The sequence below is a fragment of the Enhydra lutris genome, unplaced genomic scaffold, assembly GCF_002288905.1.
Source record: "Enhydra lutris kenyoni isolate GAN:26980312 unplaced genomic scaffold, ASM228890v2 scaffoldscaffold59, whole genome shotgun sequence".
Classification (NCBI taxonomy): Eukaryota; Metazoa; Chordata; class Mammalia; order Carnivora; family Mustelidae; genus Enhydra; species Enhydra lutris.
In genome coordinates, this window is record NW_019154143.1 from 10,623,007 (window position 1) to 10,650,998 (window position 27,992).

General features: G+C 41.8%; 1 protein-coding gene across 1 annotated transcript in view; it reads left to right on the forward strand.

Annotated features, from left to right (window-relative positions):
- Positions 1-27,992, forward strand: part of LOC111158452 (acyl-CoA oxidase like) — a 328,739-nt gene that overhangs the window by 203,166 nt on the left and 97,581 nt on the right. Inside the window, exons 14-15 of the mRNA XM_022520472.1 lie at positions 16,626-16,735; positions 24,974-25,085. Coding sequence (XP_022376180.1) covers positions 16,626-16,735; positions 24,974-25,085 — 222 coding nt within the window. The remainder of the gene's footprint in view (positions 1-16,625; positions 16,736-24,973; positions 25,086-27,992) is intronic.

Here is a 27,992-nt window from a genome sequence, read left to right on the forward strand (position 1 = left end):
TTACTAGTGGGTGGATAAAATGTTACAGCCACTCTAGAAAAAAGTATTCAGTTTCTTAAAAAAACTAAGCATGTGCTTACCATAAAACTCAGCAACTATACTCTTGGACATTTACTCTCGGAGAAATGAAAACGTGTACTTATGCCAAAACCTGCACATGAATGTTCATAGTCAGTGTATTTGACACAACCCCAAGCTGGAAACAACCCAAATGTCCTTCCCTGGGTGACGGGGTGGCCTGACCGACACGTCCATACCACACTCACCAGTAAAACACAAACACCTGTTGACTCTCAGCAACCTGGACGCTGAGTGAGAGAAACCAATCTTAAAAGGTCCCATACTGTACGATTGCATTTATATAACATTCTAGAAATAACAAAATCATGGTGATGGAGAACGGGGTCAGCGTCTCCAGGAGTGAGGGAGGGAAAAGAGAGGGAAGGGGCCGTGATTATACAAAGGTAGCATGAGGGATCCTTGGGATGGAACTGTTCTATATCTTACTTGTGGTGGTGGTCACATAGAGGTATGCATGTGATAAAACTGAACAGAACTGTGCACACGCATGCACACATGCACACACACATAACTGCATGTAAAACTAGCAAAAACTGAATGAGCTCTGTGGATTGTACCAGCACCGTTTTTCCTGGTGGTGATATTGAAACAGTGCTGTATTTTGGAAGATGTTATGGTAGAGGGTACATGAGATCTCTCTGAATCACTTCTTACATCTGCATTCTTAAACTTGCATAAAAATAAAATTTAAAAAAAATGAACATTTGCATTGATAAGTTTAAAAAATATATTAAAGATATATTAAAATACTGTAGATTGTTATCTTTATGTGGAAAAGGCTCTGGATGCTTGAAAAAAATTGATATTGAAATGAATTTTTATAATGTAAAAATTTTTATGAAAAATTGGCTAACTTAAAGAGTAATGCAGACATTTTTGGAATGGTATTCAGTTATAAGTTTAGTCCACTGAAAACTAAAATGTTAGGTGGCAGCTCTCTCCTGCCCCCTTATTATTTTAGCTTTTAGGGATATCTATAGTTAAGTAAATAATTTAGGGGGAATTATTTAAGAATTGCCATTTAATTTGGGCTAGATTAATAGTTGCCTGCTCTTTGGTCTCCCCGCTAAATGTTGCTTTAAAAAAAAACCTCTCCTTAAGAATATTCGGTAATCAGAGGGGCACCTGGAGGTTGAGGTCAGATTCTTGGTTTCAGCTCAGGTCATGATCTTGGGATCCTGAGTCTGAGCCCTGCATTGGGCTCTACCCTTGGCATGGAGTCTGCTTGAGATTCTCTCTCCCTCTTCTTCTGCCTCTCCTGCTCACACGAGCATACTCTCACGCTCTCTCTCTCTCTCTAAAATAAAGAAATAAATCTTTTATTTAAAAAAAAAAAGAATACTCAGTAATCAGACATTGTACTAATTCACATTCTCCATCTCAGCTGGTGATCCAAGTGTGTGAGGTTTTTCAACAACTTTCTCCTCTGGGAGTATGTTTTAAATGTTAGCATGTGGTTCGGCATCATCTGAGTCTGAAATTATGATTCAGCGCTTTAATTGCAAAGCTCTAGCTTGTGGGCAAGATGGACAGATGGTTTAATCTACTTAGGGGATGGTCACAGTTTCTAACTATGAATGAAAATGAAAGCCTAGGCAGAGACGGGGACTACTTGCTATTTGTCATGTAAATGAGAGAATGGGCAATGAGAGTGAGGGACTGCAGACCATGGTGGGGCCATAATGGAGGGATGCTGGGCAAGAGGGAGGCTGAGCCCCTGCTCAGGTGGACATGTGCCAGGACAAAGAGACAGAGCATTGCTGCAGTAAGAGCCCATGGAAGGACTTCACGTCCAGGCTGAGGAAAGAAGCCAGCAATGGCTCAGTCTGCCAGAAAGGAGATAACCAGAGACCTTAAAACCAGATGGTAATAACCTTCTTTGGCTGGTTTTCCAGACAGACATCTCTCAGACACGTGCCAGACAAACACAACCTCAAGCCATGACTAAAGTTTATTCTTAGGCAGAAAGACTTGTTTTATAAGTAGTATGTGTCAGGAGTCCCCAGATCACCCTCAGGTTTGACAGTTCTCTTGGACTCACAGGACCCAGCATGTCACCACGGTCATGGTTAGGATTTATTGTAGCAAAATGATAAAATACGAAATCAGCAGAGGTAAAAGGCACATGGGGCAAAGTCTGAAGGAAACCAGACATGAGTTTCTAAGACTCCTCTCCCACTGGAGTTACACAGGACATACTTAACTCTTCGGGCAATAACCGTGACAGTGTATGTGAACTATTGCTTAGCAGGAAAGTTCGTTGGACACTCAGCATGTAAGGTTTTTATCGGGGGCTGGTCATGTAGGTTCCCTCTACTTAGCATACCTCAAAATTCCAGACTTTCAGGAGGAAAACAGGTGGGCAGCATAAACCATATCATTTGCACATGCAGTTCAGGCACAGCGAGTCATACTTATTAGTCAGGAAATGGTGGGAACTCTCCCCAAATCCAAGTTCCCAGATGCTAACCGAGGGCCATCCTTGCAAGCAGGCCTTTCCAGGAATAGCAGTCTCTGGCCTGCTGTGCTGACTCCTTTCTGCAGTGGTGCCATAAGATGCCCTTCCTGATTTCATTGCTAAGAAGAGGGAAGATTAAAGGTGTGGGGTGGGGTGATCACTTTGGAAGTGATCCAAAGGCATCCAGAATTAGGAAGAAAGAAGATATGTAGACACTACGGCATAAATAGGAGGACTGGAAACCCAAGGAAGGGCTTCTGATTCAGGAGGATGATGACATGAACACCCATATTACTGCTCCTCCCTCCTCAAATCCCATTGAAATAGCTGGAAGAAAAAATAGAAAAGAACAGATCTGCAGGGGCATGGGCAGTGGAAGAGGAGCCATCAGAGGACCAAGGAACTTGACCTCTTTCTGGAGAATGGAAAGCAGATGGGATGGAAATGATGGGTCAACCCAAGTGGAGAGGGCTGGAGGTGAGGGTTGTTACTTTGGGTTATCACTGAAAAGATGCTGAGTTACAAGGGTTGAGAGCAAGAGAGGGACTGGGGCAGAGAACCAGGCATTTCTGTCAAGCCCTGCCTAGAAGCAGGATGGCTGGGCTCCTACATCAGAACCCTTGACTACACTTGTAGCATCTGCCACAACTCTGGAAACTGCTCTGGGAAAGGACACTTGACAGCCTGCTGAGGGAGGCCTTGGTCTCCTTGGGTGAGAGACCAAGACCTCTCAGCACATTAGCTTTGTGCTGGGGAGAGAGTCAGCCTGCCTGCTTGCCACCAGTTGACACACCCTACAGGAAACCTGTCAGATGACAGGTCCTATTTTGTACCCAGAGCTTTCAGGGTACCTGGCATCACACAGAGTTGGGAAAGGTGGCTCTGGCTGCCTGCATTGGTCAACCTGGCCTTCTACGTGAGTGTTGGAATCTGCCCATACTGGGGAGGCTTCCTTTCTCTGGGCTGGATTTTGCTTCAATTGTACTTCCTGAGGCAGAGATAGAAAATTAAGGAGACTAGGGGACAGCAGAAACCAGTCAGTGAGTTTCATAGTATTCCAGTGTTACCTACGGTGCTTTCAACCCTCTGCCCCATGTTGAGACTCTAGTGATCTTCAAAGTGGTAGTATTGCTGTCCCATGATTGAGGAGAGGGGGAAAGAGCAGGCATGCACTATCGAGTTTCTGCAGGCTTTACATATTTCCCTTTACGCAAGACGAAAGGTCCTCTGACCCTTTCATTATTTTCCTGGGGCAGAGGTTGTAGGCCCTTGGTGAAATTTAATTATGTCCTCCACCAAATCCAATTATGCCCCACACCCATGAAATCCCATTATAACTTTCTTTGCTTCATTAGAGATACAGCAGAACAGGTGCCTTCCTAATCCACTCTGGCAGATTTCCTAAAGAGTATCAGTCAGAGGCTTTGCATAGATTGGTTATTACTCTTCTTTGCAGCTGCAAAAATGCAAAAATGCAAATGACCTGTGGTCTAACTTGCTTAAAGACCATGTAAGTATCTGGTTTCCTATAAGAAAGTTGATTCCTTAGAGATTTTAGGCCCCCAGGACTATTTTCCCAAGGACATTCAGATATTTTTATTCTGTTTTTCTTGTTATTTCCAGTTTTTACTTAGAAAAATTTCAAGTAGAAATTTTGAGAGAAAAATGGAAAGACTAGTACAGTAACACTTGGATTATATTCTCCACTTGGGTAGATTCTCCACTTCCAAGTGTCAATACTTTGCTATATTTAAATGTCCCCTTTTTTTTTTTTTTTGAGAAAGAGAGAGAGAGAGCACACACACACATGGCGGGGGTGGCTGGAGGGCAGAAATGCAGAGGCAAAGAGAGAGAGAGAGAGAATCTTAAGCAGGCTCCAAGCCCAGCATGGACCCCAAAGCAGGGATTGATCTCAGGTCCCGAGATCATGTCATGAGCAGAAATCAAGAGTCAGATGCTTAAGTGACTGAGTCACCCAGGTGCTCCTGAATGTCCTCTTTCTTATTCTGTGCATGTGTGTGTGTGCATGCACACACACATGCTTGTGTAACCATGTGAAAGTAAATTGCAGACATCTGTAAAAACTTCAGCATTCATTTTCTAAAATAAAGACAGTTTCTTACTGAGCACAATACCATTATCATACCTAAGCAAATGAACAGTAATTCCATAATATTTTCTAATGAGGATAAGCAGACATTTAAGGAAAATCAACAACATGAAAATGAAGGAGCAAGATGAACAAACAGCTGCTGGTACTGAAAGAAACAAAACAGAGAAATGAAAACTAATTAGTATCCTTAGATATTGTGACAACATTCTCATCTATAAAACAAGAAGAGCCTGCTATGAAAAATGAGCATTACATTAAACTATAGTAACCATAGTGCAGAGAAATACAGTAAATTAAAATTAGACATTTGCAAAATTTTAAAATTTTGCTGAAGGATAAATTTGAGAAAACTTCTTCAGAATGAAGATCAGAAAAACCAAGTGAAGAGAAATAAAGAGGAAATAAAAGATACAGATGATCAATCAAGGAAATCAATGACATTCCTGAAAAAGAAAACAGAGAATACAGACAGGCAGACAAAATTAGAGAAATAAAAGAAGAAAACTTCCCACATCTGAAGAGGGACACAAGTTTTGAAATTGGCAGGACCCACTGGAAAGGGTCACAGCCTAAAAATAGCCTGGAGAATTTCAGATCACTGGCTAAGGTCAACAAGAGGGTCCCCAAACCTTAGACTGAAAAAAAAAAAAATCAGATTACTTGCCAAGAAAAGAGAACAGATTATCTCAGCCCTTTTAGCAGCAATGCTGAAGGCTAGAACAACACTTTTCAAGTCTGACACACCCACACATCCCTGGAGATGCTGTTCAAGTTCAGATTCTGGGGTGGCTCAGGGGTTCTGCATTTCCAGCAAGCTCCTAGGCGATGCTGAGGCTGCTGCTCTGCTGACCACATGTCGAGTGGCAAGGATCTAGAATAAAATGGAACAATGTCTTTAGAATTCAGAGGAAAGTCATCCTGAATGTAAAATTTCATAGCTAGCCAAATTATTGATGAAATATGAGGTAAAATAAGACCTACAGATATTCAGTTGCTCCGTAAGTTTTCCTGCCATGTGCTTTCTGAATAACATTACTTGTAGATGAAGGGCAGAAAAGGAATTAAGAATTAGAAAGACATGTATGCTTTCTGGAGCTAATCCAGGAGCTTGTATAAAGAAATATCTGGATAGTAGTGGTGTGTTGAGCCTGGAACACAATTAGTCCCAATTAGAACAGGAAGTCAGAGGATCAAAAGAATGGCTTCAGAAGGAAATGACTTTGGCTCGACAAATAGAGTGATTAAAAAGCAGGAAGATCTTAGTGATGTGATGGAAAAGGCATATGTTTCTTCTTGAAACAAGGAGGGGGGAAAGTCCATTAAGATATCAGGAAAAACAAGACCGCTTAAGAAAAGCACGCTCCAGATATGAAGCAAACTAAAACATGACAGGAGAATCTGTTTCAACTTGATGCTTGGAAGCATTTCCTTCTAGCAGAACAAAACCCACTTAAAAATGGTTATTTATGGAGTGAGGTCTTAGAAGAAAGGGATTGGGCAAGAGACTTCTACTTTTTATTTAAGACCGTTTAGTATGGCTTGAATTTTTAAAATCGGGTGTATTTAAAAAACATTTTCTTAAAAATACCTTCTTTAAATATGAAAGTGAAGAAAGAGAAGGAATGAAGAGTAACAGAGAAAGGAAGTCCTTTCTAAAAGAGAGAACAAAGACCAGTGTATCTCTCTGTCCCTATTTCTGTCTCTGTCTCTCTCTCTCTCACACACACGCACACACACACATGCACACACACACACGCGCACACACGCACACATGCACACCCCTCACCCTCTAGCCTTAGCGATCTCCCTGCTCCCTACCACTGGAGAGAATTCCACATTCTTCTCCCAGACACACAGGACCTCAGGGGCTAGAATGGGGCCTTGGGACCCGTATGATGTTAGGTGAGGGCAGGACCTCAGGCTGCTAAACCAGGACTCCCCCTGCTCCTGGAAGGACCCACACAGTAAACCGGAAAGAACATTCTCTCTGGGGCCCTAGCCTTCTGGCTATAGCTGAGCAGCAGATGAAGACGTTGAGATGGCAGACGGAGAAAAATACAGATATCCCTGAAATCAAAGGTGAAGGTTGGGTCAAACCCAATCTCAGGGCCATGGAGCATCAGTTCTGAAGTGCCTGAGATCTGGATGGCAAGAGGAGCAGCAGGTACAGAGGGGATGGGGCTGTGAATGACACGTCTGTTTACCCGAAGGATCAGCTACCTTCCTATTCTGAGGGCTCTTGGAGAGAGAGAACAAGGGGGTAAGCTGAGGGCCTGCTTGACCCAGCAGATCAGGGGCAAGAGGTTCAAGGGATGTTCCCTAAGACCTACAGATGGGGTTACACCCAGAATCACTTCCAGTGATGGCAGCAAAAACTAAGGGGAGCTGTGTGGAATGAGACCAGAGAGGCAGGCAGAAACTCAGAAGCTGGCCTAGTGAAGGCTGTGAAGGCCGTGGGTAGAACTGCCAAGAGTGGGATTGGGACCCAGTCTCACCCTGGCATCCGGCCAGGGTGGTGGCATTGAAATGGAGTGGGGAGGACAGCTTGCAGTTCTGCTTAGGGAATAGAACTGACATGAAGCATTTGTAAAATGTGCTCATTTGGGGGACCTTGGAGGGACTTTCCGGTGATGCTCTCCCAGAAAAGCTAAGCAAAGTAATTCGAACAGGCATTCTGTTTTTCTATTTCTAAACCCAATGACCAATACATGAAGCTGGTACCAGTTTTTTCAAAACCAGATGTTTTAGCATCTAAATATTTTTTATTTATTTTTTTTTAAAGATTTTTTTTTTTTATTTATTCATTTGACAGATAGAAATCACAAGTAGGTAGAGAGACAGGCAGAGAGAGAGGAGGAAGCAGGCTCCCCGCTGAGCAGAGAGCCCCTATGCGGGGCTCGATCCCAGGACCCTGGGATCATGACCTGAGCCGAAGGCAGAGGCTTTAACCCACTGAGCCACCCAGGCGCCCCTTAGCATCTAAATATTGAAAGGTCTCCCCTAGGGCTCCACGTGTGAGGTTTCGGAGAAAGGGAGCCTTCTGAATCTGGCCCACTTGTTTATCCTTATTCCTCCACTCCCCAAGGTGACTTCATTTTCTCTACAGAGAGATTGGTTTTGGCATTGTTTTTCAAGTTGGGATCTATGAGTTCTTTACGAGAATGTGTTAATTATTTGTTTTAACTTTGATGATAATCTAAATAGAAATAGTCTAAGTACGTTATGTAGATTGTCTAGATAACACCATAGACCCGGACGCTGCCTGCCGTAGGATTCCCAACTTCGTCTTCACATTTACAGGCCCTTTGGCCTGTAAATAATAAAAATAATATCACCTTGGTCACCAGGAACCAACGAGAAGAGAACAAATGTAGGTTTTCTATGACCAAAACAATGTGTTTGTGCCAAGTGAGGCTAAGGGGTGCTATGTTGTGCTGCTGAAGGAAGATTTCATCATCAGAGATTGGAAGGAGAAGGGCCTCTTTCCCCCCAGCCCTCAGGGGCGTGGGCATAACCCATCCACAGGAACCTGCATGGCCGGGGAGGGCCAAGTTCATGCTGCAAAACAGTCTGCCACATGGTATTAGGGCTGTTGATATGAATCTCATTAGTTTTATAGTTTTGCTTGTATTTAATTTCATAGTTTATAATTGAATGAGAGCCGCAAACATAAGGTGTTTATATCTAGTTAAATGTTTGAACATGTTCAAGCAACATTATAATTTGAAACAACTTAAGTCAACATTGAGGGTTAAGGAGAATTTTTGTTTTCCTTCGGAAAGGGTTTGTGCCTTACTCGAGATATGGAAGACTTCACAGGATTTCTTTTTTTAACATTCTCCTCCTTACCATTTATTTATATATTTATTTAGTCACAGATGTAAAGCCTTAGTTGCTTTCCCTTCTGAATAAAAGAAAGTAAGTATCCCAGTGATATCTACTCCAAGCAACTCCACTGGACATTTTGTTGTTAGGGGGTGGGCTTCAGGAGAGGCCGGACACATGTGTGCGCTGCAGGGAAACTTGCTGTAAAGGGCAGATAGAAGTGTGTGGAGGGGGGGGATGTGGGACAGCTTAGAAGGCAAGGGTTGAGGGATGGGCCTGAGAAGACTGGGGACAACAGCAGCAGCCCTGCACCAGGGAAAGTGGACAAGCTAGATTCAGGAAGGTCAACTTGGACCCAGCTGCCAGTGGTGGTAGCAGTCAGGACACAGCTGGCTGCCTGTAACACAATATCTGCCAACATGGCCTAAACCATAAGAACATCTCATCCTCCATGGTAACCCCAGAGCTGGCTCAGGGGCCTGTTTGCCCTTAAGGCCCAAGCCTCTCGCCAGCATTCCATTCCACCAACATTGGAGTGGTTCCGGGGTGGTCTCATCTGCATCTTAGAAGGCATTCCAGAAACCTTGCCCAGAAGCCCTCAGCTGAACTCCTCTGAGATCTCACTGGCCAGGACCGTACAGTTGGCCAAGGCCCTTCATGGGAGCTGGGGGTGAGCACTGGGCATTCTCCACCTCTTTAGTGAGAGAAGGTGTGGGCCAGAAAGCAAAGACTGTGTGGGGGCCGAGGGCAGCGAGTCGCAGACAGCTGACCAGTAGCACCTGTCCTACAAAATAAGTATGCTCCTGAGCTGGGCTCCACCATTCAGGAAGAACTGGGCTGGCCACAGGTGGCTGGTTGATGAGGCCAGGAAATGGAAAGGGACAGAGATGGGGGTTAGGGGCCCACTCCCAGGCTCCTTACACCGCATGGGGATCTTTGGCATCCTTGGATGAGACCCACAACAGGGGTAACCAGACCAAGGGTCTTCACAGCCAGGCAGAGACCCACGTAACTGCAGCAGAGCCCTGTAATCTCAGAGCACTATGGGGACTGGGGCAGATGTGGGCCCCTGCCCTCTCCGCAGAGCTGTTGCTGGTTACTTCCCACTGACTGCTGCCTCAAGGGAACGTGGGTTCAGGCTTCCCAGCAATTCCAGGTTTTCAAGAGAAGAGGAAAAACATCATTTGTTTTTTAATGTGAAAGGGCAGGCAGGGGGAGGTCAAAGAAAACATGTTTGTGGGGTGCGCTGAGCCATAGAGCCTGGCATCAGTAGGTGCAGACCTCCTAGCCCCAGCCTGCTTACCTCCTTTGGAAGCTTCTGCTCTAGCAAACATGGTCCCAGAAGCTGATGGGTGAGATGGTGTCCATCCCTGGGGAGGAGTGAGGCGAGGTGGTAAGCTTTAAAAGTTCCCTTCCTACAGTCCAGCACATTCCTGAGAGTTTGCCTGCCAGGCTTTAGGGTTTGGGGCTGACCTCTAGCTGCAGGAAGTCTTCGCATCTGATCGGTCACCTCAGAACCTGCAAAGGACAGGGCTCTGCAGGAAGGTCTCTAAGGAGGCCAGGGAGGGAGGCCTCAGGGGCCCGGTTTGCCCATACTGACTGAAGGTGAAACCCTTGGCCTAGCCTCTCTGAGCCCCCACCTGCTCCCCGAGGATCATCCGCACCTTGTAGGACTCTTGTAGGATGGACTCTTGTCCGATGGACTCTCGTCCGTCAAGCAGTCGGCACACAGGAGGAGTTCACTCAAGGCTGTGTCCTGTTGTTGCTTCTTCTCCATTTGATTACGAATTCCTTGGTCAATGTGTTCATTTTATTTATATAGTTTCTTTAATAGAGTCCACATTTCTATAGAGCTTTATTTATATAGCATGAAATAGAGACATGTTCCTTGTCTCTTGGAGGCCCCCTTTCCACATTTTAAAAGTGGGGGTCATAACCCAGACTCTATAGGGATGTTGTCAGGATTAAATGAGAGAACACAGGCAAAGCGTTAACTGTGGTTATTGGCACATATAAGGAAAAGCTCAGTAATGTTAATTTGTTGCAGATAGAGTGCAGGGCACATAATAGATGCTCAGTAAGTGCTTCGTGGGTGCCTGTGATGTGAGAGGCCTTTTTTGGGCTGGGCCAGGCAAGGGGCTTTCCTTGCAGCTATGGGCAGTGTTTCCAAAGCGGAGTCTAGATCAGGGCAGAGGCAGAAAGTAGGAAGGCTGTGTCCAGCACAGAGCAGAAGACCAAGTCAAATCTGTGGAAGGAGAGCAAGGTCCAGGTGGGAGAACCAGGTGCAGCCTGGGGCCGCAGCAGCTCAGGGTGAGAGACAATACACGGCAGGAGCAGCCTGATTTAATGTGGTCCAAGTGCCTGGCATGGCCTCCGAGGCTCTTCTCAGCCCACTCCTGCCTACTGCCTACTCTGGGCACCCACGCTTCCCCGTGCTTGTGCCTTTAGAGGTGTTCCTCCTGCAGGGTGAAAGCCCTTGTCTCCTTCCCCCGTTCCATCTCAGAGACAGAACTGTGGTCAAGTACAAGGGGCTTGGTTGCTAGTGCCCCTCCCTGCACCGCCCCCTACCCTACCCAGTGAACTCTGAATTTCCCTCTGTCACCCTCATCCTGTTACTCTGTCCTACTGACTTTCTCCCCAGCTCACTGGCTTCTTGCATTCTCTTGGTACCCCCATGCCCAGCACGGAGCCTAGAGCACAGGAGAGACAGTGTAGGTGTGGAATTATTAAAAGCATGGGCTCTGGGCTTAAGTCCTAGCTCCACCACTTCCTAGCTATGCGAGCTTGGTGACCTGCCTAACCTCTCTGGGCCTCAGTTGCCTTATCTGGGCAATGGGATGATTCTGTTAACTACCCAGAGTTGTCAGGAGGATTAAATTAAGTCATTCCACATAAAGAGTTTGGAACAGATCTTAGCCTTAGTAGGTGCTCAAAAAAAAAATGGCAGTTGTTACTATTAGGTATCGAACACATGAATGAGCGAATGAATGAAGGTTATCTGTGCCACTGAAGGGACAGATATTTCTTATTCATCTCTGTAATCCCCACAATACTCAAGAGTGGCAGTAGGTGCCTTGCACACAGTACGTGCTCCATAAATGTGGGTGGCATGAAGGAAGGAAACCAGAGGGTTGTGCTTTATTTCCTCCTGGGAGGAGACATTGGGAAAATAAGTTAAATTTGATCCAGATTTAACCAAGAAACCAACCAAAAAAAAAAAAAAAAAAAAAAACCCAAACCAAAAAACTGACCACTCCTAAGATCTACTTAGTGCATGAATTTTTGCTGGGCTTACATCACTGCTTTGGATCCGTCCATCCTGCTAAAGTATAAAGTTCAAATCCATGTTTAAGGTCCAACAATTACTCAGAGCATTGTACATGTGGGTTTCTGTGTTAAACACCTCTTCCTCTCTTCTCTTCACCCCTCCTCTCCCCTCCCTCCCTCTCTCCCTCACTTCCTTCCTTCCTTTTCTTCTAGCCAGAGAATTTTTCAAGAAATCTCACCTTGATGGGATGTCCAGCACCTAAAAGAGGAAAAAAGTGAAGGGCTCGGGGAATCACATCCACTTGGCTTTTTCTTCAGTCTCACACCCCGAGTGACACCTGAGCTGCCCTTGGGAACCTAGGATGCTGGATGTTGATGTAATAGGAATGTGGGACACGCAGTGACATTTGAGTCGGCAGTGCTACTGAGACCCTGAGGGCTGGGTCTAGCTTCGTGGGGTGAAACCTAGACAATCATATCAGACATCACACTCAGAAGGACCTGTGTAGGGGTTTAACATGCCACTCTCAGCATCTTGAAATTCTTCGTAATTTTTGAGCCAGGGGCCCTGCATTTTCATTTTGTGCTGGGCTCCAAATGACATAGCCGGTCCTGCCTAGGGCATGATTTGGGTCCCAGTGCCGTAAGAGCAGCCACTTTGAGCGGCCCCATCACCCCATGTGGTGCAAGCCTGAGTGCAGCCCCATTTCCCGGCTTGTCCTTGTTACATAATGGATGATGTCTGGTGGCTTTTCCGCAGACACCGTGTTTTCTATTCTAATTGGCTCTCAATATTTCTATCTTGGCAGTGGATACCACTTATTAAGGCTTTTTCATCCAAGTTTCACTATACCTGGCATAAATCAGTGAAATACTTAGTATGTAGAAATGCTAGTTGCTTCATAGGTGCCTTGAAAAACCATTTGACCTAAAAATATATATATAACTTTTATTGATGTTATATAATCACTGTTGCCTGATGCATATGATATTCATTATAAATGCATGTTTATGATGTCATTATCTGCACAATTTCTTAGACTCATAGTTTCCAAATGTTGGCTGTAGATTAGCATGATTCCTCCTACAGATGGGATCTTTTTTGAAAAGGCAAGTGCACGGCTCTTCTGACTACCCAGTCCCCCAGAGTTCCCCTAAGAAAGGGGCTCCTGTGCAGGTGCACTGGGGATTAATCAAGTATACAGAAGAAAATAGTATTCATATTTAGAACCAGAGAACGGAGTAAATAACCACAGAAACAACACGACCACAAAAACGGTCGCCTAGAAAGAAATAACATCACAAGTTGTCACAAGAAAATCTTGTGAGTATTCAAAACATCAGACTTAGAGAAGGATATAATCACTTGTATTGTAAAAAGATAATATATCTTTCACTTGACAAAATGATCTACTACTAGGTTCGTTTTCAACTAATGAAATCTCTACTACAAGTAAAATGTACTGAATTTCCTGATTTTGCTAATCACTATTGCTGTGTAAGATACCATTCTGGGGGGAATCTGAGTCATAACTACATAAAACCTCTCTGTACTATTTTAGGTTTTCAACTTTTTGTGGGTCTGTAATTATTTTAAGAAAGGAAGTTAAAATTTTTATATATGTGTATGTACACATACACACACACCATAGCGTATTATAATGTATTTAGGAGCACATCTATGAGTGAAAACAAGCACTTTTTTGTCACATGCCCAGTCAAGATGGTGACTGGTCTCTTTGCCTCTCTCTGGTCATTTATCAAATAAAGTATTGGGTTTAGAAACTGTAATGCCCAAACCCCAGCTAATGGTAGCTAATAGCTTCAGTCACTTAATCTTTCACCAAGGGAGCACCAACAGCAGGAAATAAACTCATTTTTAAATTCATATTTTCTTGTCTTATGACCTAGAAAAGGAGGAACAATGCCAAGAGCACGGAGCAAAAAGGAAAGAAAAGGAAGCAAAGATCCAAAATGACTAATCTGCCAGAGCCCGATTTGTCTGTCTTTTCTCTTAAGTTTAGCACCTGAACTGGATTATTACATCATTCCAATTTTAATTCTAGTTAGAGTGAATTTTTTTTCCCAACTTAAGTTGCTTAAATCAGAAACGTGGAAGTAGTGACAAAACCTAAGGGAATTGTTAAGGAATTGAACCGATTGGATAAAATATTGAAAACAGGAAGGAGACTTATTTATTTATTCGTTCATTCATTCAGGAAAGACTCCTCCGCTCTCAACTCTGTGTCATCTGTTGTCTGACGCTTTTAAGGATAAACAAACCATAATCTCTTAGTGTTTACCTTCCAGACAGTAGAAAGACAAGAAACCAGGAGACAAGTTGTTTTGCTCTGTATCATCAGGCATCAATAAATGCTATGAAGTAATAGAAACATAAAGATATGGAAGGGCGGAAATCTGAGAAAGGAATCTTTAATGCTTGGAATGATGTTGCTCTTGTAACGAGGGAGATGGAGTTAAAGACGTCATAAATGTAACAGATTAACAAACACAGTTTCAATCTTAATCTTGGTGATGTGTCAGTGAAACTTGATTGTTATATGATTTTAATTTTAATTCTAGTTAAAATGAGTTAATTTCTTCCCATTGCTGGGAATGTTTTAATTTTTACACAGATTTCATATAGCAACAGACATAAAAATCTTCACATCCTTTGACCCGTGATACTGTACTGTGATTCTGGTGTTTTTTTTTTAATTTTATTTATTTATTTGAGAGAGAGGGGCGGGGGGGAGGAGCAGAGGGAGAGGGACAAGAAGACTCCTACTGAGTACAGACCCCCCCCCACCCCCAATGTAGGGCTTGATTCCAGGGCCCTGATTTCATGACCTGAGCAGAAATCAAGAGTTGGGTGCTTAACTGACTGAGCCACCTAGGTGCCCCAGTACTGTGATTCTTATAGATACTGAACCTAAGGGTGCCTGGATGGCTCTGTGGGTTAAGCTTCTGCCTTTGGCTCAGGTCATGATCTCAGGGTCCTGGGATCGAGCCCCACATCTGGCTCTTTGCTCAGCGGGGAGCCTGCTTCCCCCTCTCTCTCTGCCTGCCTCTCTGCTTACTTGTGATCTCTCTCTGTGTGTCAAATAAATAAATAAAATCTTTTAAAAAAAGATACTGGACGTAATGCCCTCTTTTTTATAAAAAATATTTTGTAATACCCCCTTTACTACGCCGAAGTGAAATTACAGATAATACAACTTTCTAGAGATATAATTTCAAGAATTCAAGACAATACTTAAAAGAAACAAAAAGAATTTATAATAAACATAATAATATAGAGGACAATGCCTGCATCTATGCATGGGATTACCATGGCAGCCTCCAGCAGACTGAGGCCCCACGTTAGGAACCTGTCATAACTGGGAACATCATACCAGCTTGCATGTCGCTGGTCTAAAGCAAGGCCTATGGCCTTCTCTAACCTTAGGGGGCAGGGAGGTTAAGGTTAAGCCATCCATAGGCCCAGATGGGAGGAACCTGAAAGCTTTGGTGTAACTGAATTAGGTTCTGATCAATCAGTTGGCTGTATGGGTTTGAGTACCTGGCTTTGGGCAGGACACTGACTGTGGCACAGTCTTCTGCGGGTCAAGACTGAATTGCGTGACTGGCTCTGCCCAGCACTGCCAGCAAAGCTCCCGTAAGCAAATATGCCTTGATAAGTTTCCAGCATCTCTCTCATAGGCAGGGTGACCCTTTATAAAGATTTTTGCATCACTTGGATTCATGAGATTTATTCTCTGGTAATAACCAGGAAAAAAAGGGGGGGAGGACAATGAATGCTGTTTATCTAATATATTGATATCAAAACAATTAATGACAGCATAAAATTGGAAACAAGCCAAATATCTAAGTGAATGGGAATGTCTAATTAGCTATGATGGTTCCAAACAAGAATATTATACAGCTATTAACCAGATAACTAGAATCAGAGACAGCAATGTGAACCAAAATGTCATTTAAGATATACTGTTTATTGAAAGTATGTATATCATTTAATGTCATCTCTATAAAAACATCAATGTATCTGAAACAAAGAAGGAAATATTCTAAAGTTTTGTATGTGATTGAATCAGCTGTTTGTTACTATGTAACAAACCACCCCAAAATGGAGTAATGTAAAACAACACCCAGTTGTCAGTTCATGGTTGTGCGGGTCAAGGGTTTGGGCCGGGCTCACAGTGGGTCATTCCTCTGCCGGCCTAGCGGGCCCACTTGTACCATGGCGGTCAGCTAGAGGCTTGGCAGGATGTTTGGTCCAAGGTGTCTCACTGACATGTCTAGTACTTGCTGCCAACTATCCCCTGGGCCTCTGTCTGTAGCAGGCTAGACATGGACACCTTTTTTAAGCAAAACTGGAAAACATGCAGTAATTTAGGGCCAAATTATAACTTTAAAGCTGCTGAGGGAGAAGATTGATGGAGCTTGTTTTATGTATACATTTTAATTCTGTTCCCCAAAGGCCTAATTAACCATAGGATATTAGAGGCAAAAAAGAAAACAGACCATCCATCTATCTGGATCAGGGATGGCAAGTAGGTTTTATCTGAAGTGTCAGCTAAAATACTGGGTTCCAGGACTGGCCTTAGAGGCTGACATCTCAGGTGGGAGAGAGAGCGGTAAGTAGTTAGCTAGTTAGTCAAGTGAGCCTTGGGGGAGGGATTGACAGTGGTAGGGTAAGCACCACCCATCTGCCCTGGCAAACAGAGACCTCTGGGAGGATGGGGTTTCTATTTGATTCTTTCCAAGGAGTTTGCTAGAAGCAACTAGCCCTTAACTGGCTGCAGCATTTCAAGACACTCTAGCATTTTTTTTTTTAACATTGTTGACAAATGACTGACAAACCATCAACTGTCTGGCCAGGTTGTGGTGCGGGCACTGCTGGCTCAGTACAGCAAACAGCGTAAAGAGAAGCCACTGGTCAGCTGCCTCCGAAACTGGGCGGAGTCTGGGAGGGACAAGCTGAGAACCAGGTACGTAACTGCTTAGGCCGGGACCACCCTTGGCCCTCGGTTTCTTATAACTGGGTCTGAGCGCAGGGAGCCTTGTCACAGCCCAACTCACTCTTGTTGAAATTTTAAATATTCCGTTTATGCAAACAGTCCACAGCTAGGTAGCATTGTGCTCCCACTCCCCAGCTGGAGAACCAGAACATTGCTGATTCTGTTCTTATTCTACTGCTATTCCTTCTTTATTGTGTGTTCACTATTCCAAACACATCAGAGGTTTTAATCCCCCAAACTCCATGAGGTTGGTTATTATTTTCATTTTGTAGATGAGAAAACTGAGGCATAAAGGTTAAGAATTTTGCCTGGGGGTATGTGCTAATAAGCGACAGAGCTAGAATTTAATCCCAGGTAATTTGGTTTCAGGATCCATGTTTTGCTTGTTTGTATTGATGTTTTAGAATTTTCTTTAGGCTTAATAAATAAGGAGTAATGTATGTGGTATTCTGTAGCTTCCTGTTTTCACTCTACTTTGTTTCTAAGATTCATCTAAGTTGTGATATGGGTAGATGAAGAGCTGTTCTCTTTGTTTATCATATTTCATCATGTGTATATACCCCAATTTACTTATCCATTCTGATCTCTGATTTCAGTGGACACTTGGATTATATTTTTGATATTTGGTAAAAAGCTCTTATGAAAAATCTTGTATGTTCTCTGGGGAATATGTCTAAGTTTCTACAGGGCCTTCAAATTTAGTTGCAGTGACTCAGAATAAGAAGTAAATTTTACATCAACCACTGACACCCACACATCCATAGAGGCCCCCCCCCCGCCACACACTCACCCAACAGACACCACTGAAGCAAACATCTCATGAAACAATGCTTAGCCTATTAGTCGTCATGGTCTCTGGTAGTTTTCAATTGTTTTTTAAAAAATACTGATCTCAATCCTTTAAACTGATTTTAGGACCCATTGGTGATTTGCAGTGTGTTGCTGTTGTATATTATTACCTAGAAGTGAGATTGCTGTGTGGGGAGTATGGCAATGTTCAACTGTACTAGATAGTAACAAGTTATTTTTCAAAGTCACTGTACAAATTTATACCTTCACCAGCAGCACGTGTCCTGTGGAACCATACCCTCACCAACACATGGTTTTATCAGTTTTCATTTTGTCAATACTATATATGCCTATACGTATATGTAAAGATCCCTCTCTGTGACTTTAAATTGTGTTTTCCTTATTGCTCTTAAAGTTGAGCATGCTTTCACAAGTTTATTTGCCACTTATATTTCTTCTCATTTGAAATGCCTGCCCACGTGTTGTGCCAAATTTTCTTTTTCTTTTATTCTTACTGATTTTTAGGGGTTTTTTTAATCCTTTATTGTTACAGGCATTAAGCCTACCTTCTACAAGTCTGTGCCTTGTCTTATTTTTTCTTAAAGGTGACTTTTAACATAAATTCTTAAATTGCTGTGGAATTTATCAATCTTTTATTCTACACACTTGCAGAATCTTGTCTACTTTCAGATCTTGAAGTATATGTTTTTTAAAGTTTGAAAGTTTCCCCTTTCACATTTAATTCTTGAATCCAGTAGAAATTTCTGTCTGTAGTGTGAGGAAGAGATCTAATTTCATTTTTTTTCTCCTCTAGGGATTGTCAATTGTCCCAGCACCATTTACTGAATCGACTGTCTTTTACTAGTGATGCGGGGCCCACTCTGGCACTACTGTAAATTCCCATTTCGGGACTTCTTTGTTCCTAGCCTATTTGTGTATCCTAATCCATGAATACACTTTTGCAATTACACTAGATTTATAATTATTACATTGTGTTATGTTATATTATATTATATTATTATATCTAAAATATAATTCAGAGTTGTGTTGGCTTTTCTGGGTCTTTTGCACTTCCATATAAGTTTTGGAATCAGTTTGTTAAATTTTTCAAAAAGAAGCCCTGCAGACACAAAAGGAAACTATTCTTTGACTGTGATTTTATGAGATATATAGGGTACTCAGATTCATAAAGACAGGAAGTAGAACATGGTTACCAGGGGCTTGGAGGAGGAGAGAGTGGGGTGTTATTATTTAGTGGGGACAGCATTTCAGTTTGGGAAGATGAAAAAGTTCTGGAGATGAATGGTGGTGAGGGTTGTACAGCAGTTTGAATATACTTAATGTCATTGAAATGCACCCTTTTAAAATGGTTAAAAATTTTATGTTACGTATATTTTACCACAATTTTTAAAAATCTGCTGTAATTTTCTTTCAAAGTATTAAATCTATAGATTTGCAGAAAAATTGACATATATACATATAAAACTGATTCTTATCTCAAGATTTTAATCTTCTAAGTGTTTTCTAGAAATCTGTAATTTTCTCCATACATAGTATATCCTTTGATAGATTAATTTCTAGGTACTTTATGATTTTATTATTGTAAAAGGAATACTTTTAAAAAATTATGTTTCTTTTGTGCCCATTTATTATAAAAATAGTTGACTTGTATATATAAACCTGACCACAAAAAATAATTCCTTCTGTGTCTATAGATTCTTTGAGTGTGTTTTTTCCATAGACAATCATACCATCTGCAAATAATGACTTTTTATTTCTTTCCACTTGCTATTCCCTTTTATTCTTTTTCATATAGAAGGTATTTTTTTGTCTTAGTCCTGGTTTTAAGAAGAATTAGCTCAACATTTCACTATTAAGAATGATGTTTGCCCCCCCCCAAAAAAAAGAAAGAAAGAAAGATGTTTGCTGAAGGTTTTGATAGACTCACTTTACTTCCTAAAGAAGCTCCACTTATTGTTATTTTAAACATATTTTTGTCATTACTAGGTGATGAATTCTACTGCAAATGATTTTTTGCTTCTATTGAAATGTTATATGTCTTCTTTAGTTTGTTCATGTGATAAATAACCCTCATAAATCTTTTAACGTTAAACTACTCTTTCCTGCTTGAAAAGCATTCAATTTTGCTTTGCTGCCTTGTCATTTTTATATTTTCCTGAGTTTGGCTTGCTAGTGTTGTTTTAGTGTTTTTGTTTACTTATCGGTCTACTGTTTTCCTTTCTTGTAGTTCCCTGATTTGAATTTATATGAAGTTTTACTAGTTTCATAAAGCTATTTTGGGAGTAGTTTCTTATTTTGTGGGAGAATTTGGTAAGTTATCTGAAAACTATTTTGGCCGGGGAGAATATTTAAACTACTGATTCACTTGCACAACACGGGTTTAAACAGCACAGTGGTCTCCCTTCGATAAACACAGGACAATACTGTAAATGTATTTTCTCTCCCTTATGATTTTCTTAATACCATGATCTTTTCTCTAGCTTATGCTACTCTAAGAATACAGTATATAATAAATACAACATACAAAATATGTGTTGGCTGTGTTTGTTATCGGCAAAGCTTCCAATCAACAGTAGACTATTTGTAGTTGAGTTGTAGGGAAGTCAAATGTTATATGAAGATTTTTGATTGCACGGGAGTCAGCACCACCCCCCCCCCCACCATGCTGTTCAGGAGTCAACTGTAGTTTAATTGTTTTAAGACCATTTAGGCTTTCTCTTCTTGTGTTGGCTTTCATAAATAATATTTTCTGGGAACTGATTATTTCGATTTGAATTTATTGGCATAAGGTTTTTCATACTGTTCTCTGATTATCTTTTAAACTTCTGCTAGATCTATAGTTATGTCCCATTTGTCATGCCTAAATTGATTTCTTGAGTTTCTGTCTTCTTTATTATTGCTTAATCTTACAGGAAGTTTGTCTGTTTTTTAGTTTGTTTTTTTCAACAACCAGCTTTCCTCTTTGTTGATCCCCTCTATGGTACCTTAGTTTTCTATTTCATTGATTTACGCTCATAAATATGTTGCTTCCTTTATTCCATTTTTAAGGACTTTATTGTGGCTTTTAAATTTTTGTGTGTTTTTTAAATTGCTATTTTATTTGGAGGCAGATTATTGGTCTCTGTAACCAAAATGTGTGCAACTAATTTCCAAGGAAAGTATTTATTAGGAAATGTCATCTTACAATCTTGATTAAAAACATGGGAAACACAATAAATAGTAGTGTGTGGGACTTTTCATATCTGTTGGCATAAAGTGAAATTAGGAAATCTGTAGTCTGTCCTTTTTTCTTTTTTTCTTCTTTTTTCTTACTACTGCCCAGGTTCCTGTTTATTTAAACTGTAGTTTTTTTGTTTTTTTGGTTTTTTGGGTTTTTTTAGAGGCGGGAGAAGGGCAAAGGCAGAGGGAGAGCAAGAATCTTAAGCAGGCTCCATGCCCAGCATGGAGCTGGACACAGGTCTTGATCTCACAACCCTGAGACCACAGCCTGAGCTAAAATCAAGAGTCAGATGCCTGACTGACTGAGCCATTCTGGTTCCTCAAACTGTAGTCTATCTTAAAGCTTGAAAACATCAGCTCCCATATTCTAGGACTGTTTCACTTAAGTCTCTATTAGTTGTAATGTCTCAATTTATCCTCGCACACTCTACAAAGTCAGTACATCTTTTTAATATGTCTAGTCCTGAATGAGCATTGTGTAGTACTATTAGCTTTCTCCCCAATTTATTAGTTTGAAAATTTTCCAACATATAAGGAGTAGAAAGAACAGTACAGTTCCCGTCAGAATCAGTTCCATCCATTCAGGAAACTTGTTCCCAAACTGGCAGCAAATCATCTGTCCTTTCATTTCTTTTCCAGATAGCAGAGCAGGGCTCGCTTCCATCATTCTGAAAGCAAAACAGACCCTCACCCATATGCAAATCTATATTCCTAGCAAATTTTCCGGGATAGACTTGAGATGTGCCAAAGGCAGTGTTCCAATTGTAAATATTTGGAAAGTTCCAGTCCATTTATTTTTGTCTCGGTTATTAACCTCCAAAACAGTACACATCTCTCTCCCCTCCCACATCCAGGTTTTACTGATTCAGTCTGTAAACTGTGTTCCTCTACTTAAGTCCCAAAACCTTGCTCTGATTTTTATGTATATTGAGAAAAGCCATTTCATCCAACATGTTTTCAGTGTACGGGGCACTTCTCTAAGCATTGGTGACATGGCAGTGACTGTCGGTTCTCAGCCCCCATGGAGCTTATAGTCTAGTGGAGCACTCAGATGGCAGTCATACTGACCACTCATGAGAGAAGGACCCAGGAGCAGGCGGGGGCATGAAGAAAGATGGGCTGAGAACTTCCTGGGGCTCTGAAATGCCTCCAAGTTGGCCGTTACTTTGTGTGGACACCCAGAAGCTATCCCTTCATGTGGACTATGGGAGGAATTAGCGATGGTACTGAGAAGTCTTCATGAGACTAGGGGAGGGAGGCAGGGCTTGGTTCTGAGCAGAACTGTACCTAATTCTGCAAACAGCTCCATCTTGTCCTCTCTTGTCCTTTCTTGTCCTGATGAGCGATGCTCTCCCCCTCGGCCACGGGGCTGCCACTGGAGCTCTGGCTGCTCTTATCACCCCACTGATCCTTAGGGGACTTGGAGTTGAGGGAAGTGAAGATTCTGTATTATACTTGAATGTTTTGCCATACTGTATTATAAACATTTTCAAGTGTGGAGCAAAATTAAAAGAATTTTAGTGAACATTTATACACCCACCATCTAGATTTTACTATTAACCTGTTACTGTGCTTGTTACATCACATACCTATCTACTCATCAATTCCTCAACCCACCCATCAATTCATCTTTTTTTCTCTGATGCATTTCAAAGTAAACAACAGACATCAGCATACTTCTAAATAATTCAGCATGAACATCATTAACTAGAGTTTGAAATTTGGTTGTAGTTTTTTTTTCTTCTTATGTAGAATTTATATGCAATGAAATGCACAGCCCTTCAGTGTGCATTCACCGAATTCTAACAAGTGTGTGCCCCTGTATAACCCAAACTCTTGTTAAGTTATAGGTCATCAGCATCCAGAAAGTTCTCTTATGTCCCTTTTCAGTCAGTTTCTGTGACCACCACCCCGGATGCACTCACTGATAATCTGATACTTTTCTACCACAGATTAGTTTTACCTGTTTTAGAATTTCGTATAAGTGGAACCACAAATTATGCACCGTTTTGTAGCTGGCTTATTAACATGGCATGATGCCTGCTGAGATTCATTCACATTGTCATGTGTATTAGCTTGTTCCTTTTTATTGCTGAGTAGTATTCTATTTTATGGATCTACTAGGATTTGCTTTCCAATTTTTTATTGATGGACAGACACCTGGGATGTTTTCAATGTTTTAGTCTTCCCAGTTGATCTACTGTGAATATTCATATACAAGCCTTTTTGTGAATATATGTTTATATTTCTCTTAGGTGAATTTGGTGTAGAATTGTTGGGTCGTAGGGTATATATTTATTTAGTTTTATGAGAAACTATGGGAAAATTTTCCAAAGTGGTTTTGCCATTCTACACCTCATCAACAAATATGAGAGTTCTGGTTACTCTGTATCTTTGTCAACATTTGATGATGTCAGTATATTTAATTTCAGTCATTTTAGTGGGTATATAATGATGCCTCACTGTGGTTTTCTTTTGCATTTCTTCGATGACTAATGATGTGCATTTGAATTTAATTTAAATTTAGAGTCATTTTGACCTTCTTATAAAATAGAAGGAGATTGCCTTTAGCAATATTCGTATTTTTAAGAGAATCTGCACAGCCTTTTATGCTAGGTGAGCTCCTAAAGCTACGTGATGTGGCCATGCTTGGCATGTGACTCAAGATAGGATAGGGTGGGTGGATGAGATCCACTTCGTGTAGCACATGAAGTTCACAAACTCAGATGGACAGTACTCTACAGTAAACAATTCCAAAAAAGATAGTTTCTAATTACAAAATTTATAGTCTCCAGACTTCCTGGTAACAGTCTCCAGAATGACTGAAACATACTTTTCAATAAAATGTGACAGTTCTTTACATTTTTTTGTTAAATAGACTAGGAAAGAGGCTCAACCTTCTAAAGACCAGATTCAGAATAAATACTGATATCATTTAAATTTCCTGGTACTTAGCATGTAAATGACCTCCCATCCTCCTGTCAACATGGAGGGCAATTACAAATTCAGTGCTTGGCATTCTCAAAAGCATGGTGTCAATTGCTTCTTAATGTTTCTCTTGTGGCTTCTGACTGAGCAACAACAACTGCTATCTGCGGGTTTAATTTTAATTAACGAGCATCTAAGTTATTTGGGTCTTATGATAACTTACTTCCCAAAGATTTGGGGTGAGGGGAGGGTAAAGAGGTGGCTAAGCTATGGGAAACCCTAAGTGTGAATTAACCCCTTTGCTGTCTATCTAAATGGAAGTTTCATGAGGCAGGGTGGGGGGGGTTGGAGGGGTGCAAAATTAGCACAAAAGGCAGAGCCACATATTGAAAAGTCCATAGGGCTTTAAGGGAGACTCAGGTGTTTTAAGTCTCTTTGTGCCTAAGTCTCTTAACTCCCCTGTGGCTCAGTTTCCTCATTGTCAAATGGGAAAGATGGAAATTACTACCTGCTGAGGAGAGTCATTATCTCTGCAGAACATGCTATGCTGCCCTCTCCCATAGCCCTCTCACTGCCCTCTGGAGCTCCTTTTCTCTTAAATACAGGCATCCCCTAAGACAAAACCCGAGCCTGAGCGTGTTCTGCCCACGTGACCTTGAGTGGGCTGCTGAAATTTGCTGAGCCCCAGTTTCCCAAACTATACATTGAAATAATTATGGTATCTGTATCATAGAATGTCTGAGATTATTGAATATTACACAGCAGTAATAAGTACAGGTCCTGATACATTATGTATTTAAGAAATATTATTCATTGACAAATACTTTGTGATGGATGTATTTGGCTACCAATGTTCATTTGTAATCATTATTATAACAAATGCCGAATAATGGTTGAGAAAACTATCATAAACCCAAAGGATGGAAATTATATAGCTCTTAATGAAGAAAGACTATATAAAATATTAACTACCTATAATACAAGAGGAAGTGAAAAGAAACAGGAAACCAAATTATCTTTATACCACAAGGACAACCACACAGGATCACCTCAAGCCAAGCATTCATCAGAAAAATCCTGAAAGAATCATGAATATAGTGAGTGAGAGATGTGAGGGGCTGAATTGTACTTACATTGCTCTTCTACTGGAAGAAAATTCTTTTTGACAGAACAAACCCTGTCTGTTTTTTTCACATGGCATCCTTTGGTGAGGACAAAATAATAATAATGGTCACTGTGTTTTTCCTTCAGCTTCCTGGCATTTAACATGGACACAGTTGATAATCTCGCCTTTCTATTGAAAGCAGTGAATTTTCGTGAAAGAGTTCTTCAGCGGAGTTTGGTGGCCAGAATTTATTATAAGGTAAAGATACATTGTGTTTTTTCTTCTGGACACGTGTCTAAGGCATATTCTTACTGGAGAATGATCTGCTAAATGTGGTAGTGGATGAATCAGGGTAATTACAAGCTTCTGGAAATGGCTAGAGTTCTTACAGGGCATTTGTATGACACGACAATCCTGCTTGTTCTTTAGGCCCCGATGCTACTGTTGAACCCTTTGTGTTGTCTTTTAGAATTCTGCCCGCAAGCCATCATTGGGCTGCCGTGGGAGTTGAAGAGTGGAGTAATTTTAGCCCTTATTGGAATTGAAAAATCATTGTCTATATGTATAATGAATACCTTGTTCTCTGGGGAAAAAAGGTACATAAGGTATATACAAAAAACTACCATTGGAGTAGCCTGAGATATTCTTTTTCCTATTAAAACACCCATGACACCCTACAAAAACATAAAACCTTATATTAGCATTGATAGAAATCTAGAGGGAAGTTTGCCAAGTGCCAATGGGGCTGGTCTGGGGAAACATTCCCCTCCCCAGCAATATGTCTCATCTTCTAATGCCAGCATGAATAGACAAAACGACTCTGAGATGTTTTACTTATCCTGCTCTCTGCCCAGGCTCAGGGGTCCACGGCTACTGTAACCTGAGAACAGACCACTTCCCCTCTTCTGAATGGGAATTAGTTTCCAAGAGGGCCAGAATCAGGCCCCATGCAACTCTTACCCTTTAACTCATCTCTTTTATACTGATTCTAAGATCACATCTCCTAGTACAACCACAGAGCAAGTAGAAGGGAAGAGGATGAATAGCACATGAGGATGATAGGTATTCTCTTAGGAAATGCTCTGGAGGCAGAAGAGCCCTGGGAGTAGAAAGTGGTCAAGACCCACTGCTGGTGGGACAGAGCCAGACTGATGAGAACCTGGGGGCTGGGCCAGGTTTTGTACCAATCAGTCCACCCTCCAGGTATAGGTACAAGGTAAGGCCCTGCCAGACACCGGGGGCCCAGCTGCATAGGTTTAGTGACTCTGAGCTACCTGCCCTTGTCAAACATGGAGCCAGTCAAAATAAGAGAAGGATACACTCACAGGCAAAAATGCATTAGCGAGCAGCGTTAACAATGGATAAAGTGTAGTCAATGACTTAGCTTTCCAAGACTGTGGAAGAAAAGGATAAAGATGAGATGGCAAGAGATGATGATAGACACAGAGTGAAAATAATAGAAATCCAATCTATGTATAACAAATATTCCTGAAAATGCTGGAACAAGAGGAGCAGAAATAATAATCACAGATATAAGAGAAAAATATTTTCCTTAGTGTAAAAAACAAATCAAAATATTGATAGAAAAAAATATCCATACTTAGATATAGCCTGAAAACCTAGCATAAAGAGAGTATCATATAAGCAGCCAGTAAAGGGGAAAACGTAAGGCTAGGTTCAGTCTTTATTCACCAGCTCCAAATGGAGTAATGTCTCCTTCTCTAAAGAGGAAGCTTCATGATCTAAGCCTACTATTCCAAGCCCTGCCAAGCAGCTTCCGCATTCCTGACTGTCAGAAACCGTGTGAAAAATGAGTGTTTGCTTTCATCTCTGAAATCTGGGGGCAACATGTTAAGAGCAGTGGATATGTAATACAGATTTGGGCGCCCCAACGTAGGTGATGATGTAACAAAAGCTCAAAATGTGGGCATGGCCTTGGAACCAGGCGGTGAGCTCTGAGAAGAATTTTAGTAGAAGCCTGAACTGCCTTGAAGAAATTGTTCATAGAAGCCTTCCGGGCTTTGATAAAGCTGTGGGTGAGGACTCACACGGATGTGAATAAATGTTACTGGAAACTGGAGGAAGGAAGATTCTTGCTCTGGAGGGCCAGAACTTTAGCAACACTGGGGCCTGCAGTTACAGGGAAAGTGGAAAAGGTACCCCATCCGCTGGAAGTGTTGAGAGTGCCTGCTTGCTCCTGACGGCTTACCCTAGAATGCCAAAAGACAGGGAAGCTCAAGGAAACGGTGCTTAACATGGAGGAACTGAGACTTGCTGTGGTTTTGAAGATTCCCAAGTCCTCCATACGGTAACTGTATTCATTTCTTGTGGCTGCTGTAACAAAGTACCATGGTGGTAGCTCCTGGCAGCTGGTGTCCCTTGGCTTGTTTCCTCATCACTCCCAAGCTCTGCTTCTGTCCCCTCATGGCATTCTTGAGTCTGTGTATCTCTGCCTTCCTTTCTTCCTTTGAGGAAACCTGTCCATTGTACTGGACTAAGTCTCACCCTACTCCAGTATGAACTCCTCTTAACTTGACTACACATGCAGAGACCCTGTTCTGCAAAAGATGGCGTTCACAGACCCTGGGGATTAGGGCTTCCATACATCTTTTTTGGAAGATGTGCTCTTACCCAAAAGTACCATAGAAAATGGCTTCTGGAGCAAAGATACCAGAGCACTCTCCGGAATGCACGGTCTGACGATGTGAGTAAAATCCTTTCAGAGCTGAGAAAGATCAGAGATGAGTCTTCAGTCAGGCAAGAGGCCCTCTGAAGAGATTAAGGGTGTGCCTCACAGATCTTTTCAATCGAGCTGCAGGGCTTCTAGGATGCTCCAGGGCATCATTCTCTAACCTTCTCCATGCCCCAAAGGCCCATCTCTAAGAGATTTGTGGATGTGGACTTTTTTTGTCTAATGGGCTAACCCCACCCCCCAAGATTCACAGAAGATGTATAAAGTTTTTAAGAAAATTATTTCAGTCACATTTTTTAGCTTATGTTGAAAGGCTCAGAGATAGCACACGATGAATAGAGCCTTAAGCCATCAAGCTTCTACAAGCCGGGTGCAGGCTGAGAAAACTACTCAGTCACAAACATGTGGCCCTTTCATGATAATGGAAAGATTCCTCAGAGGGAAGAACCATGAGCCCAGAGGGTGGAACCAAG